This window comes from Eschrichtius robustus, chromosome 10, assembly GCF_028021215.1.
Source record: "Eschrichtius robustus isolate mEscRob2 chromosome 10, mEscRob2.pri, whole genome shotgun sequence".
Classification (NCBI taxonomy): domain Eukaryota; kingdom Metazoa; phylum Chordata; class Mammalia; order Artiodactyla; family Eschrichtiidae; genus Eschrichtius; species Eschrichtius robustus.
In genome coordinates, this window is record NC_090833.1 from 95,294,535 (window position 1) to 95,313,309 (window position 18,775).

General features: G+C 47.4%; 2 protein-coding genes across 2 annotated transcripts in view; both read left to right on the plus strand.

The window, feature by feature from the left end:
* Positions 1-2,291: 2,291 nt before the first annotated feature.
* On the plus strand, positions 2,292-9,802 carry LOC137770992 (NUT family member 2G-like). Its single transcript, XM_068554018.1, has 7 exons — positions 2,292-2,334; positions 4,290-5,004; positions 5,959-6,087; positions 7,132-7,304; positions 7,758-8,053; positions 8,459-8,575; positions 9,014-9,802. The coding sequence occupies exons 1-7, from the start codon at positions 2,319-2,321 to the stop codon at positions 9,800-9,802; spliced, it is 2,235 nt and encodes a 744-aa protein (XP_068410119.1). The 5' UTR covers positions 2,292-2,318.
* Positions 9,803-10,884: 1,082 nt separating this feature from the next.
* The window catches only part of LOC137770993 (putative serine protease 47), a 49,320-nt gene continuing 41,429 nt past the window's right edge, over positions 10,885-18,775 (plus strand). The window contains exon 1 of the mRNA XM_068554019.1: positions 10,885-11,064. Coding sequence (XP_068410120.1) covers positions 10,885-11,064 — 180 coding nt within the window. The remainder of the gene's footprint in view (positions 11,065-18,775) is intronic.

The window sequence follows — 18,775 nt, forward strand, 5'->3', positions numbered from 1 at the left end:
AGGAGTTTCTTTAGATATAAAGTTCATTTAGAAACTTTATGTCTAAAGTTTCTTTAGATATAAAGTTTCACCATGATGTTGCTTGAAATATTCTCACCTTATCTTCTCATCTTCTTCTGAGTCAGTTTTTCCTGACAAGGGGCAAGGAACTTCTTAAACACCAACAGGAGTCTTTTTCACACTGTGGAACAGTCCTTCTAAACCTCTGTTTCCTTCCCCAACACCCCACAATCAGTTGGAGTTCTCCTCAGCTACAGCAGTGAGAGAATCTCGTCTCCCAAGAGATTTGGTTGCCATCCTCTGAGGTTTTCAGCCTTCATCTCCCTTGACAAGTTTCCTAACAGTCCTCTCTTCTCACAACACAAACCACGAATACTCTTTCATATCATTTTGATAGTGGTAAACTGACTGACATGGATTCTGAATATGAAAATAATAATCAAACAAGTTTTGTAAAAGGAATGCTACCATGATTCCCATGCAGATGGGGCCATATGCAACGATGAGCCTAGATGGTAAAGAGCAAGTGTATGTAATGCAGACAGGAAATTAACAAACTTGTAAGCAGGGCTTGCAGGCTAGGATTTAGATGGAAGTGGGCTTGTCTGAATGGGGATTGGACACTGGTGGATAAACTCTTGGCATTGTGTCAAGGTGCACATCCATCTCATGGGTAGTGGACTTTTAACACCTAGAAAAACCAGGGCTCTAGGATGTTTAGTCCCTTTAACATAAGGAAAGAGAAGAAGATTTTCTGCCTTCTTGTTCCTTACTTCTGTCCTTACCCCTACTAAGCCAAGATGTTCAGTGCTATATGATGGCTCTTCCAAATCCATTTCATCCAAAGAGCCTGCAGATTTTGTGTATGTTTACAGTTGTGTTTTCTGTTGGAGCCAAGGTGCACACTTGAGTCTCATCACTCCAAGTTCTCTTTCTCATAAGGATGAGTAACTGATAATAGCTTAGTATGTTCTGATTTTTTGGTAGTGTTGCCAGATAAAATACAGATTTCGAGTTAAATGTAAATTTCAGATAAACAGGGAAAGAATTTGCAGTAAAACTACGTCCAAAATGTTGCATGGGACAAAGTTGTACTAAAAATGAATTCATTGTTTATGTGAAATTCAAAAGTCAAATTCAGTTAGGCATTTGTTACTTTTCTTTACTAGATCGAGCCACCCTATTCTTTCAGGTGCTTTGAAATTTAAGAGACTAGAAATTCTTGTTCTAGGAATCTAGTGCAGAAACAGAGGAGCCACGATAGCCGTACAAAGACAATCATTGGAACTATCCTCAGATATATTGGAACATATATGAATTTTCAACTAGAAAAAAAATGAAGGCATTTTTAAAAATGAAAACAGATTGCCTTCGTTTTTAGTTGCATGACGTATCTCTGGGAAGATTTTAGTGAAAGAGATAACACTGGTTTCCTCCGGGAAAGAGGATTGGGTTGACAGGGGAAAGAGGTGGGAGGAGGGCTCGCCACTGCCTATTCCATTTTGCACAATTTAATTTTGAACCATGAGAAGGTGTTACTCGCTTAAAATATTACACTAAAATCATTTAAAAGGTAAAAAACTAAATCTTTTACAACCATGGAATACTATGAGAAAGACATTTAGTGAATTCTGGTCTTGGACATGGGGGCTGCATGACGGTTTTTTGATGGACGGGGGCTTCCCAGCACAAAGGATCATTAGTAAGGCTGGTCCTGCTGGATGTTGGTTGGAGCACAAGGACCACTCCCTTAGGAGTGATGTACATACAGCAGTCAAAGACACTGGATCTGCTGAGACAATCCTAATTTCAAATACTCAGTTCCATGTGGCCATAAATACCCAAGTGTTTATCAGACTAACAGTTCTGAATTTTGTTCAGAAAGTCTAGTCTCTGTTGAAGTAAGTCAAGAGCCAGGTAGGAAGCAGAGTGTGTTGAGGGACACAAAACTAGGTTGATGGAAAAAGAAGTGAAAGGAAGGGACCGTCAACTCCAACCGCGGTGCCGTGAATCAAAAAAAACAGTTTATAAACTGCGTAAAGAGGCACACGCCAATTGTGTTGCCACTGTGTGAGGTGGAAGGAACTTCCGGTTCTTGCCTACCTGCCAGAGCCCTCGTGGAATGTCTCCCCATCCCCACCCTACCCAGACCCACGTGCCCTCTGCCCCTCCCCCACTGCAGAATGTTTAGATTCAAACCTGCCCCTCCTTCACTTGGATCCTGAGCGTCTCCTGAAGCAGGTCACTCTCTGGGTCCTGGTCTTGACTTTTCTCATTGAGGCTACCAGGCAGCAGTAGTCCGTGCCCAAGCCTGCAGGATGGCTTCAGAAGGAGGTAAGCCTATAGGCTGGGGGTGTGTTCTCAGAGACCCTGCCATCCCTCACATATTTCGGGTTCACACGTGATACTTCACAGTGGGCACACAGTTGGACTGAAGTAGAGGGAGAAGAGAGCACTGGACACACGAGGACATTTCACCTGGGGAGACTGGGGAGCCTGAAGAAACCTGAGACTGCACTGGGGAGGAGGGGTCACTGGAGGTGGATCAAGAGGAATTGCCCTGGCTATGGAGAAAGGATGGCAGCAGGCAGGTTGATTCTTTCTAGAAGGGAGACAAGCCACTTTGAAACGTGTGTGTAAGGATGTGTGTGATGTCCTGGTGGTGACACAGGGAGGGTCATGAGGAAAGCCTAGACCTGTCTTGTGTTCCTGAGGCACCTGAAGCTTGCCTCACCATATCTTTCTAAGGGATTTGAACAGGAGCATACTGTATCTAAGGGGGCCGTGGGGAGAGATGGTCTTGGTGAGAAAACTGTTCAGTGGGGCTGTGTGTGGCCACACCTGCAGTGAAGTGTCCTCTCCGAGAGCTAGGCAGGAGGTTACTCTAACTGCCGCAGCCCACACCTCGTCCACTCCTCCCAGCCCAGAGCTCACTTCTCAGTTCAGGTAACTGTTGCTTGGGATTCAACAGGGGATGGGCAACCGTGTAACTTCAGCCAAAAGAGGGCTCAGATTCCTGAGTTGCTCTGAATTGTTCTTCCTTTTGTGGAATCGCAGTACTTCAAACCTACTTCATCTCGTCCAGTATCTCATGTTGGACTCTCAGGCTGCCTTGAGAGGAAGAGTTTGTTCATATTTCATGTCACTCCTTCATGGACAGGGAACAGATGTGGAGTGGGGTTGTTTCGGGTGGAATGTCTGTGAAGGCTGCTTCCTCTTTTAACGGGGGAAGGAGTGTAGCCCAGGGGCAGGAAGACGATCTTCTGTGTTATTATTAAACGTCCTATGACACCTGTTCTGATTATTTAGGTGCACCGTGGTGTGTACCTTGTTCTCCTGAACAGGGATGTGTTCCAGACAACTTGATCGCCATGGCACCTGGCTTATGCCTGCTTCTTAGATTGTCTTTCCATTATTGGGAGCTGGAAGGGGAAGGACCACAGGCGGTCTGTACTCCCATGACCAATGTAACATGACAATTCCCTGGCCCTTGTTTAATCCTCTGCAGCCATCACTGGCTGTGAAATGACAGAATCTAAGGGACACGCACCTACTTCTCAGACCCCCCCCCAACCTGCGCCGCCTCCTAGGAACAGAACTCCTGAGTGATGACAGTGACTCTGGGCACTGGGGAGGGGGTGGCAGGACCTGGCCAATGTTACATGTCTGCTGTGGGTTGTTCTGAGATGCAGGTGCATTCTGGGCCAGTGTTATGGGTTTGTGTCAAAATTCCATTAGAGAGATATTTTCCAGCATTTTGTTTTGTTTTGTGAGGCTAGGAAAGAAAGAGGGGATTTATACTGAGCATCAGGAAAAGGAGGACTGAGCAGGAGGTGGGGCCCCAATATTTTACACAGTGCCTGTCCACAAAGGGCCTTTGGGTGCCTAGAACTTACCTTGGAGAAGGTCCCTACCTGCTAGTACGCCGGCTGAGGGGCATTTCTCACAGTGCGGATGTCCACCCAGTTCCAGGTCTTAGGAGACAGCCTGTGAGGCTTAGGTGTCAGGGGGTGCCTTAGGGAGGCTCTCCAAGTCAGTGCTTGCTGAGGCGATTTCTTCTCGGCAGAGAGGGGTCAGGGACCTTGGTGGATGGGCACGGGGTCACCAGTGGAATAATTCTCAACTGGAGGTCAGGGCATGAAAATCACTTGAAGACATTTGCACGCTGCACAGTTTCCCTTGTCCAAGTGTCCCTCACCTGTGGAGATTTACACTCTGATGCCACAGAAAGCCTCAGTCCCACTTGCCCATTCTCCTCCTCCATTCACTCCTTTCCTTTGCCTCAACAGCATCTCCAGTGCTGGGAACGGATGTGACCATGAACCCTGGTGCCTCCTTGTCTGCTTTCACGGCAGTGCCCTTCCCTCCACCCATTCCTGGTGCCCAGCACCGGCCACCCTGGCAGCAGCACTTGCCACCTCCCATCACCCCAGCATTCCTTCCTGGAAGCAGCCTGTTGCTGCCAGCTTTCCCCAGGACGCCTTTGGTGGCGAATGGTGGCCATGGCCCCAGTGCCCCTGGGGCTTGCAACCTCACTGTCCAAGTCAGGTCACAAGGGAGGCCAGTGGAGGCCCCCCAGACTCAGACCTTTGTCGTTACTCAGGCCCCCCTCAACTGGAGCGCTCCAGGGGCCCTCAGCAGGAGTGCTGCATGTCCTGCACCCGTATTTTTAGCAACCCCTGTGATGGGGACCCTTGTGACTGCTCCAGCTGTTGGAGTTAGTCAGGCTGGCAAGGGAGGCTGGACCCCAGGCTTTCCTCCTCAAGCTCCACCACCAGCTGCCCAGCTGGCCCCTATCATTCGCCCAGTGAACTCTGGGCCATGGCCACATGGCACTTCCAGGGAGGGCAGCCTGGCCACCAACCAGTCCAACGCCTCGCAGGATGGCTCCTCTAAACCCCAGAGCGTATACAGTAACTTCCGACGTTGGCAGCACCTCAAGCCCCTGGCCTGGAGACACTTTCACCTGAGTCCTGATGCAGAAGCTTTTTCCTGCTTTCTCATGTGAGTGAACGCTCAGGGGGTCCTGAGCTTATGGGAGCTTTTAGATAAAGAGGAACTGGGGATGGACTCGCACGCTAGGTTTCTAGGGATACTGGAAGGAAGGTGTGAGGGCGATGTCCATGCTATGAGAAGGCACATTGTCGGTCACATGGGAGGGCCTGCCAGTCTGTGACATCATGACCGAAATGTGCCCCATCTCAACTGGCCCCACCACCCTGTGAGTCTAGCCAGCTTGCTCTTCCATGATTCTCATGGTAATATGGACTGAAGACTTGCAGTCAGAGAGGGTCGTGGTGTAAGGTGAGGAGCCAAGGAGTGGATGCCGCACTCTCCTGTGGTGCTGTCTCCTTTCATACAGGACTTGAGCGTACATGGCCAGGGGAGGTCACTTCAGAGGAGGGGGAGGAGCGCGGGGCCCAGGAGAGCGCTTTATGCATGCCTCCACTTCTTTGTGGAGAATTCCACTAGGAACAGGGTGATGGTAGAGCTCTCCTAAGGGTGTGGGCTCTCTCCCACTAGAGTTGTGAGCCTGGCAGGCATTTCCATCCTAAACCTCCGGTCCCTCCTAAAAAGGGGACAGTTACACTTCACTCAGAGGACTGTGCAGAAGACGCCTTGGGCTAATCTATGAAGTGTTAGCAGATTGCTTGGCACATGCCATGCCTCATTGATGATGATGATTTTTATTATGAAAATGCAGCCTTGAGGAGGAAAAGAGCTCCCCAAGGCACAATGTCCCAGCTCTAGCCTGGGAGTGGATGGTCATCCTTGAGTGAGTGTGAGGCGGTGACAGCAGTGGCCAGGAAGGCTTGTCTTTGCCCTCCCAGACACCCGCCTCTCACCCTCCTGTTGCTCAGTCATGCTGTGTTGAGTGATGTGTGGTCCACATTGTAGGGTGGGGTCAGGCAGGTGGGGGCTGGGCTGGGCCCGGAGACTGACCCCGAGTGCTTACAGCCCAGTGCTTCGATCCTTGGCCCGCCTGAAGCCCAGCATGACGGAGGAGGAGGGACTGCGGAGGGCCGTGCAGGAATGGCGGCGCTTGAGCAACCTTGACCGGATGATCTACTACGAGATGGCGGGAAAGTGAGTCAGCGTCCTGGGCCCAGGGGCTGCGTGGAGGGTGAGGCGAGTGGGTGAGGGCAGGGTCTGGCCGTGGGGGTGCTCATCAGAGAGGACAGAGGAGAAGGGCTGTCACCCAGCACAGGGGCCCCGCAGCCCAGGGGCCCTACTGTCCCCCAGAAACCCCTCCCTCACCTTGAGAGTTTGAGACTTCTGTCCTTCCTCCACCAGGAGCTCTGCCTTCCCCTGATTTTGACCTACCCTTGCCTTGACATGAAGGTCTCAGGACGGGGCAGGGTGAAGCTGAGTGTCCAGTAGGGGTCCAACTCCGGCCATATGGGCTGGGCCGCGGAAAGAGCTCCACCCGCCAGCCTGCTGCTTCCTTAGTGGTGGGTGGCTGGCAGCCACTAACATAGATTTGGGACCACCTCTCCATGAAAAGTGCCCTGAGTGGGTACCCTGGCATCCCTGAAGAGGCTGGGGAAGCCAGCTGTCGTCGGCCCAAGGGTCTCCGGCCCTTCCAGTGTTTGCTCCATGGTAATCCCCTTGGTTTAAGAAACAAAAGCAAACAAACGAGCGCCTCTCAGAGGAAGGGAAGGCCTCTCCTCTAAGCTCAGCATCCACATCGTCCAGCCTCTCCTGGGCCCTGTCTCCAGGTCTATGTTCCAGGACTCTCAGTCCTAGCCCAGGGTCCTGGATTTGGTCAGGGACCCCTGTGGGGAACACATGCCTGTTCCAGCCTCTGGCTGTCAGCCCTTCATGTGGCTCTGGATGGGGATGGGGGACATGAGGAGGGTGCCCATGGGTCAGCCACGTGTCCCGTTGACCTGGTTCAATTCAGCGACCTGGGTCTATGCTGTTGAATGCCCTCCAGTGCTGGTGAGGCAGGAAGGGTCCCAGATCTTGTTGTCACTTCCAGGAGCAGCTCTCTGCTGTGGACAGCACCTCACAGGGCCTTGACGGCCCCAAGGCAAAGCCTCTCCCAATGCCTCATTTTTGGCTGCCTTTGTTGGACTCCAGAACCCAGGCCTTTTTCTCAGGGTGGCCTGTGCCTCCGTCACCCCCCAGGTTCATGGAATTTGCAGCCGAGGAGGAGATGCACATTCAGAATTTGCAGTGGATGCAGTGCGCGCAGGACCTGCCTCCTGCAGCCCCACCGAAGCTGGATCCTCGGGGGCCCCCAGCCCCGAAAGTGGGCCTTCAGCCAGGCACCCAGCTTCCCACTGGAGTTGAAGGCACAGGTAACAGGGGCCTAGGGTTGGGCACCGTCCCCATGTGGATCCTTTTCCTTCAAGACAGGGCCATTGGTCTTTCAACCAAAACAGCCACCGAGGCGGGGGGTGGGGGGGTGGGGTCTCAGCTGCCCTTTGTCACTACGGGGTATTGACTTGGTCAGTTTTGTAACTCCTCTCACACCTCCCTGTCAAAGGACCCCACACGAAGTCTGCCTAAGAAGTGGGCTTGAAGGGGAGACCCCTAGAAAATTGGAGGTTCCCCACTTCCTTACTTGTGACTCTCTTAGATGACCCCCTAACCTCCCCTCTCCAACTGTGCATGAGGCTTCAGATGGTCCTGACCCTTCCCACACCCACATCAATGTCCCCCAAACAATGCCTTCACTAACATGCGCTCGGTGGTCAGGAGGTGGACCGGGAGTCCCTCACCTTCCTTCCCTTCCTCCTGCTCTGCCTCAGCCTGTGCTCCCAGGATGTCCGGCCCCAGGGCCCAGCCCTCGCACCCGAAGCCACACAGATCCCAGCGGACCCCGGAGCCCAAGGCACCCAAGGAGATTCCCCCTGAGGCTGTGAGGGAGTATGTGGACATCATGGAGGCGCTGGTGGGGCCCGTCCACTCAGCCACAGGCGAATCAGATGCAGAATGTGGAAAGGACGGAAATGAGCTGAAGCAGGAAGAGGACGGCACCTACTTGGACCCGGGTCTCTTGAGCTACATTGACAAGCTGTGTTCTCAGGAAGACTTTGTCACCATGGTAGGCTGGGCGTGGAACCTGGGGTCTACAAGATGCCAGGGCATGTAACTCTCAGCACCCAAGATCTGGGTTCTGCTCAGGCCAATGGGACTTAAGCTCAGCTCCTTGTTCCTGAGCCCGGTGTTAGGGGAGGTTTACGCAGATGTATTTGTGTATATGTTTGTGTCTGTGTGTATGCCTTTGTGTGTCTGTGTATGTGCATCTGTATATGTGCTCTTTTGTGTGTGACTGTGTATGTGCGTGTGTGTGTGTGTGTGTGTGTGTGTGTGTGTGTGTGTGCGGACCATCCCCGCCTTGTGGAGGAGAGTGTGGGTGGGTCTCTGCTTTTCACTTTCCCTCCTGGTCTTCTTGTGTCACAGGCCACTCCTGGCCAAGGATGCTCACAGCCTCTTCTTTCTGTCCGAGGTGGAGGCAGTCATTCACCCTCGATTCCTGGCAGAATTGCTTTCCCCAGACCCACAGCTGGATCTCTTGGCCCTTGCTGAGGAGCTGGAGCAGGAGGAAGGACTCACCCCTGAAGAAGTGAGCCAGGGGAGAGAGAGGGACAATCAGGGAGCCAGGGGACTCCAGGGGAGGGGGGACCCCAGGGGATCCAGCGGACAGGGGAAACCAGGTGGCCCAGGGGAGCCAGAGGAGGGAGGGATCGCAGGTAGAACAGGGGAGACAAGGGACACCCAGGAAGACCAGGGCACGGAGGGACCCCAGTGAGCAGGGGAGAGGTAGGGCCCCAGAACAGGACGCCCACATGGCTCTGTCCATCCCTTCCCTGCCTCGGAGACCTGGCATGGGGAAGGGCCCTTTCTGGGGTGGGTGCAGTGAAGGGTGATAGGAGGGTGATTTGGAGTCTAGTCCTGGGGTCACCCGTCCCCTCCTCCCCCCAGGGGCCATTGTCCCACTGCCCAGTGCTCCTCCTCTCACACGTGCGCGTGGAGCCGTCACTGTCCTCCTCCCTCCTACCAGCTGGTGCAGAAACGACTCCTGGCCTTGAAAGAGGACGAGGGTGGGCCAGCAGCCCCGAGCCACAGTGCACCCGGAATGGGCTCAAGTCCATCTGAGTCCCATGCCGGCCAAGGTGCCCAGAGGCACGACCAAGACCGCCATCGAGGGGTCAGTGATGAAGCCTGCCCACCAGAGATTGATTTTGAGGCTCTTCATAGGCCCATCCGAACAGACACTGGCCCGTTCGTGCTCAGAGTCTTTGGTCCCTGTCGAGGACGTCAGGAGGTCTCTCCATTCCGGGCCCGACGGCCCTCCCCTCCCCAGGGTCAAAGGCGCACTGGCCCTCTACTGGGACCCAGGGATGCGTCTGTTCTCAGAGAGGCGTCTCCTGTTCCGGAGGCCCGAGGGCCCAGGGACGCGTCCAGTGAGGACGAGGAGGAGCTCCCCAGCCTGGCCTTCCTTTTGGCCTCTCCGCAGAGCCTGATGCCTTGCGGGCTGTCCCAGACACCTGCCCCTGCCTCAGGCCTGGCCTCCCCTGGAAGTTGGGGGGCCCAGAGTGCTCCCCAGGCCCCCTCCCCTCAGAGAAGAGGCCTCAGCCCAGCTCCACCAGCCGCTCCCAAGTCGAGGAAGCGGGCTCTGTGTGGGCGCCCAGCCGCTGCTGAGAAGCTGCCCATCCCCAGGGCTGGCCACGGGGTCTCTGCGAGGCCAGCCTTGTCTCTGGGGCTGGCTCGAACCTCACAGCCGAGAAAGAGAAAGCGTGACCCGTTTGTCACAGGGAAGAAGAGGAAGAGGAAGCACTGCAGCCAGTAGGGAACAGCCGGGCCGGCCCTCCAGGACGAGCCCCCCAGGGCGAGCCCCCCAGGGCGGCCCCCAGGGGAGCCTAGGGGCTCCTCCTCACCCCAGTGCTGATCCTGGGATTGTGGGGGGTTAGGGAGGTGGGGGAGGTGGGTGTGGGCAGGACCTTCGGAGTGATGTATGAAAATTGTGAATAAAGATAGTTTTGGTGGGAAATGCTCTCAGGCCACTGTCATCTTCTTCGTGTGGAGCTGCTCCACAGAGAGCGATCCTGAGAGGAAGGAAGGGTGAGGGAGGTCACAGGAGCTATGGATCTCCAGGCGGCCAAACCTTTCCTCCACATAGACAAGGACTCCTCAGGCTGCCCCTGGGAACGCACAGCTCTCACTTTCCCCAGGGACCCCCTCATCATCCGCTTCTCTAAAGCCTGCTTGGCGAGGGGCCTTCTGGGGCATCTGTAGCATCTTCTGCATCCCTGAACCGTCTGGGGAGGGAGAGCTGCTTTTGTGCCTCTCAGCCCTCTGGACACTAACCAGTTTCTAGGACGGAGCCTGGAGACGGCCCTTGTCTTTATGGAGCTGCTCTCTGCTTCCCTGAAGTGGCCAGGCGATGGCGCTGGGGTGACTCTCCGCTCATCCAGGGTTTCCTGTGTGGGTGGCCTGACCAGAGAGGAAAAGTCTTGGCCATGGGGACAGGACTGTATGCCTCCTCATAGCGGGAGCGTTCTCTAGTCCCACTGGGATTATTGCAATGTGGAGAGTGGTTGAGGCAGCTACCTCTTAATCCCAGTGAGGATGCAACAAGGGGAATGGGCGCGGGGGAATTCATGGGGCACCTGTTACAGGTGTGTCTAAGGGAAACGACAGTTGGGCCCCTTTGTGGAACTTGTGGGATTTCTGTGCAGCTGCATCTCGTTCAACTGAGGGAGGAGGACCCATCTGGCTGTGGCTGTGGGGACAGGCCTTAGGGGCCTAGGGGTGTGCAAGGACACCCCAGAACTACTGTCCCTTCCCTTTCCACCCATGGCTGGACATGTGTGTGTATTGGTATCAACATTGATTTGTATTCCCATAGAAAACAGTTCCTCCTGACAAACTATGACCGTGTTTCACAAGAACAGCTTGCTCACAGGGGCAGCAGGGGTGGGGGAGAGGTGTCTGTGGCCCCAGATCTGGGTGGGAGCTGGGCTGAGGAGTGTAGAGGCCTCAGTCACCGTCCTGCGGTTGCCGGCAGAGACTTTGAATCATCAGAGCAGGGGAAATGGCCCGCTCATAAGGGTGAGACGAGCAAACAATGAGGGCAGGGAGCAGACCCCTGCTATCTCCCCGAACTGCCCCCCCTCCCAGTCTGCTTAGCTTCCGTCACAGCCTGTGCTGGCCCACCTCTGAAGCCCCTTCCTCCTAAAGCACTCAGATGCTCTGATCTTTTGTAGACCTGCCCCGGGCCTCACCCCCGTTCCCTGCTGGCCAAAGGCTCTTCTCCAGGTTCTGAGTTCTGATTCCTTCCCCAGGACCCAGGCAGGGGTTAGGACAACAGGGACTCCCTGAACATGACGCCTACACCATCAGCATGCAAAACTGGGGTCGCAGGCTTTCACAGGTGGCATGGCTCTCTGCTGGACCCTGCAAAGAGCTTGGAGAAGAAAGGGGCTCATGTTTCTCCACCTCCACTAATCTGTAGGTCAGCCTCACAGGTCCTCCTCTGTCCAGGTGGGCAGCACATATGTGCTCCCAGCCCTCCTTGACCCTTTGTGAAAGAAAGTTTTTGCAGCTCAGTAGTCTATTAGTCAAGGTGTCTCAGGGCTTGTTCCTTTTGAAGCCCTACAGGAGAATCTGTTTCCTTTCCCTTTCTGTCTTCTAGAGGCTGCCTGCATTCCTTGGAATTAGTCCCTTCTTCCATCTTCAAAGTGCATCACTTTAATCTCTGCTTCCCTCATCACATGGTCTCTCCAACTCTGACTCTTCCTGTGTCCCTCCTATACAAATCTTTGTGTTTATATATAGCCCACCCAGAAAATTTATGATAATCTCTTCATCTCAAGATTTTTTACTTGGTCACAGCTGCAAAGTCCTTTTTTCCATACAAGGTGACATTCACATATTGTCATAGGAGGGGTTAAACACGGAATTTTTTGGGGAACCGTAATTTACCCTACTAGAAGAAATCCACAAGAATACCTACCATCAGAATACACATGAATAACAGACTATGACCAAGTGGAATTTATTCCAGGGATGCAAGCCTGGTTCAATGGTAAAAAATCATCAATGTAATCTACCATATTGAGTCTAAAGGAACACATACTGTCACACCAATTAATACAGAAAAGGCAGTTAACGAAATTCAACACCCATTCATATTAAAAATGCTCAGAAAACTAGGAATAGAAGGTCACTACCTTAACCTAATAAAGAACATCTACAAAAAACCTACTTCTAACATCACATGAAATGGTGAAAGAATGAATGTTTTTCCCTGAGTTCAAAAACAAGGTTAGAATGTCCACTCTCATCTCTTAGTTTTCAATGTAGTACTTTAGATTCTAGTTAGTGTAGTACAGCAAGAAAAGGAAAAAAGAGGCATACATATTAGAAAAGAAGAAATATAATTGTCATTATTTACAGATGACATAATTGTCTCCATAGAAAATTCCAAGGAATGTATAAGAAAACTCATAATAAATTATAATAAATTGCTGTAGCAGGCTCTCAGAATATAAGATCTATACGTAAACATTAATACACAACATTGATCATATTTCCATATACTAGTAACAAACTGAACAATTGAAAACCAAAATTTAAAACATAGTAAATAGGTTCCAGTTCAAAGTGGCAACATGGGAAGATCCTGAACCCACCTCCTCCCACAAACACACCAAATCTACAGCTACATATGGAAAAATTTCCTCTGAAAAAAACTAAAAGATGGTGGAGCAACCCCTTCACATCAGGAAAACCAGAGGGAAACCACATCAAAACAGGTAGGAAAGGCTGAGACACAATTTTTCCATAAATCCCATCCCTGGTGTGGAGACACACAATCAGGAAGGAGCTCAAAACCTGGAGCTTCTCCCTGAGAGGTGAAGAGTTTGAACCCCACATTGGGCACTCCAACTTTTAAGGCTGGCACCTGAGAGATAGACCCCCAAAACATCTGACTTTGAAGACCAACAAGGCACATCCCATGAGACCCACAGGGCTGTGGTGGACTGAGGAACAGCTCTTAAAGGGCCTGTGCACAGACTCACCTGGCCCAGGGCCAAGTGCAGAAGCAGCCCTTTGAAAAGCACTCTGACTTTTTGTGAAAGAGACTCACTTCCCAATTTTAAAGCATTAATCTGAGGAACAGGGGCCTGCTGGAATACTCCCCAGGCACAGAGGCTGGCGGGTGCCATCTTCCTGCTCTCTCTCTGCCTTGATAAAGCTGAAAGGTGCCATCTTTTTCCCCCTTTTTCCTTTCCTGCAGGTGACAACTTTGTGCTCCAGCCAGCTGGCTCCTTCTTCCCTGCTCTTCCTCTGTCTTGCTATATATATATATTTTTCTTCTTCTTCTTTTTCTTTTTTTCTTTTCCCTTTTCCCCTTCATTCAGATGGTGTCATCTTTGCACTCTTCCCACCGCCTCACTCCAGCCAGTAAGCATCATCTTCACACTTTCCTTCTGATGTGCTCCAGAGAGCCAGAATCTCCAAGACGGGAGATCCCATTTTTGTGGCCTCCACTCAGGGGATGCTCCTTGATCACCTGGCTCTGGAGGCCAGGAGGGATCTCTTTTCTGCATCCCATGGGACTGTAACAATTGGAGAGACAGTTCTTGGCAGGATACCACCCCCAGGATGTACCACTACACATCAGACTGAGACACAGTCCCAGCCTTTATATGAAAAAGGCCTATTTGCTAGTAGGGACAAGACTTAAGAGCAGGCTTCAGGTTCAGCACACATCTAGAGGCTACGGATGTGCTCTCAAGGAAGGTAGGCTGGGGGTACCATCTTTCCACCCACACTCTGCCTTACTACAGTTCACTGGTGTCTCCCAGAATGGAGCTTGTACACTTATCTGAAGCCCTGTTTTCTTGTGACTGCTCCCCAGGGAATATCTTCAGATTACTTGCTTCTGGGGCCCAGCAAGGCTTACACTTGCAATCTCACAGGACTGAATATATTTGTATTCTTTAAAAGCTGTTACCAAATTGTCTGGCTTCCTATCAACCTGAATCTAGGTGCTGACTGAGATCCTCCAGTTTGGGATGCTCACTGGTCTTGGCACACCCTCAACTGCTGGGAGGGTGTGCCAAGTCTATTAAAAATAAACTGCTTAGACAATCACAAAGGTTTGAGAGGCAACCAAGAGTAGACAGCGTTAAATGACAAGGTTCATCTGTCACACAGCTCTTCAAGACTGGGAGATGTGACTATTTCACTTAATGCATAGAAAACAACACAGAGAGTCAAGCAAAATGAAGAAAGAGAGGACTATACTCCAAAAAAAGAACAAGATAAAACCTCAGGAAAAATTCTTAATGAAATGAACATAAGTAATTTACTTGATAAAGAGTTCAAAGTTATGGTCATAAAAGTGCTCACTGAACTCAGAAGGAAAATGGATGAAAACAGTGAGAACTTCAACAAAGAAATAGAAGATATAAGAAAGTTCCAAATAGAAGTCACAGAACTGGAGAACGCAATAACTGAACTTAGAAATACAGTAGATGAAGCACAAGAAAGAATAGGTGAACTCAAAGGCAGGTCAGAGGAACTCATCCAATCAGAGAATAAGGAAGAAAAAAGAATGAAAATAATTAATATAGCTTAAGGGATTTATGGCACACCAAATGGAATAACATTCACCTTATAGGAACTCCAGAAGGAGAAGAGAAAAAGGGGCAGAAAACATTTGTAGAAATAATATCTGAAAGCTTTTCCTGACCTGGGGAAAGAAACAGACATCCAGATACAGGAAGCCCAGAGAGCTCCAAAGCAGATCAACCTAAAGAGATCCATACCAAGAAATATTAAAATTAAAATGTCAAAGTTAAAGATAACAAGGGAATCTTAAAATCACCAAGAGAAATACAACTTGTTACATACAAAAGAACTTCCATAAGACTATCATCCGATTTTTTAGCAGATATGTTACAGCTCAGAAGGGAGTGGCACAATATACTCAAAGTGCTGAAAGAAAAATCTTTCCAACCAAGAATACTTCACCCAGCAAATACTTCACCCAGTTATATTCAGAACTGAAGGAGAGATAAAAGAGTTTTCCAGATGATTAAACATTAAAGGAGTTCATCACCACTAACTCAGCCTTACAAGAATTGTTAAAAGAACTTCTTTAAGCTGAAAAGAAAGGGCGCTAATTAGTAACAAGAAAACACATGAAAGTGTAAATCTCACCAGTAAAGGTAAGTGTATATAGTAAAGGTAGTGGATTAATGAATTATAAAGCTGTATGAAGGTTAAAAGACAAAACTCGTAAAAAGACTTATAATTAAAATAATTAGTTAAGGGATATACAACATAAAAACATGTAAAATATGTCATCAAAAACATAAAATGTGAGGAGGGAGGAGTAAAAACTTTGACCTATAGAATGCATTCAAACTTAAGTTGTTATCAACTTACAATAGACTGTTAAAAATATAAGTTGTTATATGTGAGCTTCATGGTAACCACCAAGCAAAAACCTAGAGTAGATGCACAAAAGATAACAAGAAAGGAATCTAAACATACAACTAAAGAAAGTCATTAAGCCGCTAAGGAAGAGAGCAAGAGAAGAAAGGAACAGAGAAATCACAAAATAGCCAGGAAACAATTAACAAGATGGCAATAAATACATACTTATCAATAATTATTTTAAATGTAAATGGACTAAAGGCTTCAATCAAAAGACATAGGGTGGCTGAATGGATTAAAAAAGAAGACCCATCTATATGTGGCCTATAAGAAACTCACTTCAGAGCTAAAGACACACACAGACTGAAATTGAAGGGATGGAAAAAGATATTCCATGCAAATGGAAACCAAAAGAAAGCTGGGGTAGCTATCTATAATTATATCAGAAAAAATAGACTTTAAAACAAAGACTGTAACAAGAGACAAAGAAGGACATTACATATGGATAAAAGGGTCAATCCAATAAGAGCATATAACATTTGTAAGTATTTATGCATCGAACATAGGAGCACCTAAATAAATAAAGCAAATATTAATAGGCCTTAAAGGAGAAATAGCAATACCATAATAGTATGGGACTTGAGTATCGTACTTACCTCAACAGATATATCATCCACACAGAAAATCGACAAAGAAAGATTGGCTTTAAATGACATGTTAGATCAGATGGATTTAACATATATATATAACATTCCATCCAAAAGCAACAGAATATACATTCTTCTCAAGTACACATGGAACATTCTCCAGGATAGATCATATGTAAAGCTAAAACCAAATCTTAACAAATTGAAGAAGATTTAAATTATATCAAGCTCCTTTTCTGACTACAATGGTATGAAACTAGAAATTGATTACAAAAAGAAAACTGGAAAATTCACAAACATGTGGAGAGTAAACAACAAATTCCACAATACAGTAAAATGGTCATATAACATGGTCCAGTGAGATTTATTCCTAGGATGCAAGGATGGTTCAATATCTGCAAATCAATCAATGTGATATACCACATTAACAACTTGAAGAATGAAAATCATATGATCCTCTCAATAGATGCAGAAAGACTTTTGAGAAAACTCACCATCAGTTTATTATAAAAACTCTCAATGAAGTGGGTATAGAGGGAACATACCTCAACATAAAAAAGACCATATATGACAAGCCCACAAATAACATCATATTCAACAGTGAAAAGCTGAAAGCTTTTCCTCTAAGATCAGAAACAAGACAAAGACGACCACTAAAGTCCTAGCCAGGGCAATTATGCAAGGAAAAGAAATAAAAGGCATCCAAACTGGGAAGAAAGAAGTAAAACGGTTACTATTTGCAGATGACATGACACAATATATAGAAAACCCTAAAGACTCCATCGAAAAACTGTCAGAACTAATAAATGAATTGAGTAAATTTGCAGGATATAAAATCATTATACAGAAGTATGTCACATTTCTACACACTAATAACAAACTAACCAAAAGAGAAGTTAAGAAAACAATCCCATTTACAATTGTATCATAAAGAATAAAATAAGAATAAATTTAACCAAGGAAGTGAAAGACCTGTACACTGAAACTATAAGACATTGATGAAATAAACTGAAGAAGACACAAAGATACCCCATGCTCATGTACTGGAAGAATTGATATTATTAAAATGTCCATACTCCCCAAACAATCTACAGATTCAATAAAACTCAATCAAAATTCCAGTGACATTTTTCACAGAAACAGAACAAACAATTCTAAAATTTGTATGGAACCACAAAAGGCCCTGAAAATCTTGAGAAAGAAGGAGAAAGCTGGAAAATGCATGCTCCCTGATTTCAAACTATATTACAAAGCTATAGTAATCAAAACAGTATAGTATTGGTATAAAGGGAGACACATATCAATGAAAAAGATAGCGAGCCCAGAAATAAACCCATTCATATATGGTCAATGAATTTACAACAAAGGAGCCAAGAGTATACAATAGATAAAGGACAGTCTCTTCAATAAATGGTGTTAGGAAAACTGGACAGCCACATACAAAAAATGAAACCGGACCAGTATCTTACACCATACACAAATTCAACTCAAAATGGATTAAAGACTTGAATGTAAGACCTGAAACCATAAAAACTCCTAGAATAAAACATAGACAGTAAGCTCCTTAACATCAATCTTGTCAATGATTTTTTTTTTCTTTTTGGGATTTGACACCAAAAGCAAAGGCAACTAAAGCAAAAATAAACAAGTAGAAGTACATCAAACTAAATAGCTTCTGCACAGCAAAGGAAACCATCAATAGAGTGAAAAGGCAACCTAGTGAATAGGAGAAAATATTTGCAAATCATCTATCCAATAAGGGGAGGGGTTAATATCCAAAGCATGTAAAGAATTCATACACCTCAAAAACAAACAAAAAAATTCCAATTAAAAAATAAGCAGAGGATCTGAAAAGACATTGTCCAAAGACGATATACAATTGGCTAACAGGTACACAAACAGATGCTCAACATCATTAGTCATCAAGAAATTGCAAATCAAAACCACAATGGGGTATCACCTTATACCTGTTAGAATGGCTATTATCAAAAGCGAAGAAATAATAAGTGTTAGCAAGGATAGGGAGAAAAGGGAAACTTTGTGCACTGCTTGTGGGAATGTAAATTTGTGTAGCCATTATGGAAAACAGCACGGAGTTTCCTCAAAAATTAAAAATAGAACTACATATAATTCAGCAATTCCACTTCTGGATATTTAGCCAAAGAAAATAAAAACGCTAACTTGAAAAGATATATGCAACCCTATGTTCATTGCAGCATTATTTACAATAGCCGAACTATGGAAACAACCAAAATGTCCAGTGATGAATAAATGGATAAAGAAAATGTGAGATATATATATATATATATATATATATGTGTGTGTGTATATATATATATGTGTGTGTATATATATATATGTGTGTGTATATATATATATAAAATGGAATATTATTCAGTCATAAAGAAGAATAAAATCTTGCCACTTGTGACAGCATGGATAGACCTTGAGAGTGTTATGCTAAGCAAAATAAGTCACACACAGAAAAACAAATACTGTATGATCTCACATATATGGAATAATGAAAAACAAACAAAACAGACTCACAGATACAGGGAACAGTTTGGTGGTTGCTGGAAGTGGGGCGTGAGGAAGGTGGGCAAAAAGGCTGGAGGTAGTCAAAACATACAAACTTCCAGTTATAAAATGAATATTATAAATCACGTGGATGTAATGTAAAACACGGCAACTCTAGTTAAAAATAATGTACTGCATATTTGAAA

Bases quoted from the DNA above. Each gene is read 5' to 3' on its own strand.
- LOC137770992 (XM_068554018.1), top strand. The intron at 6,088-7,131 runs GTGAGTCAGCGT...GTCACCCCCCAG, and splicing joins TACTACGAGATGGCGGGAAA to GTTCATGGAATTTGCAGCCG. The intron at 8,576-9,013 runs GTGAGCCAGGGG...CCCTCCTACCAG, and splicing joins AAGGACTCACCCCTGAAGAA to CTGGTGCAGAAACGACTCCT.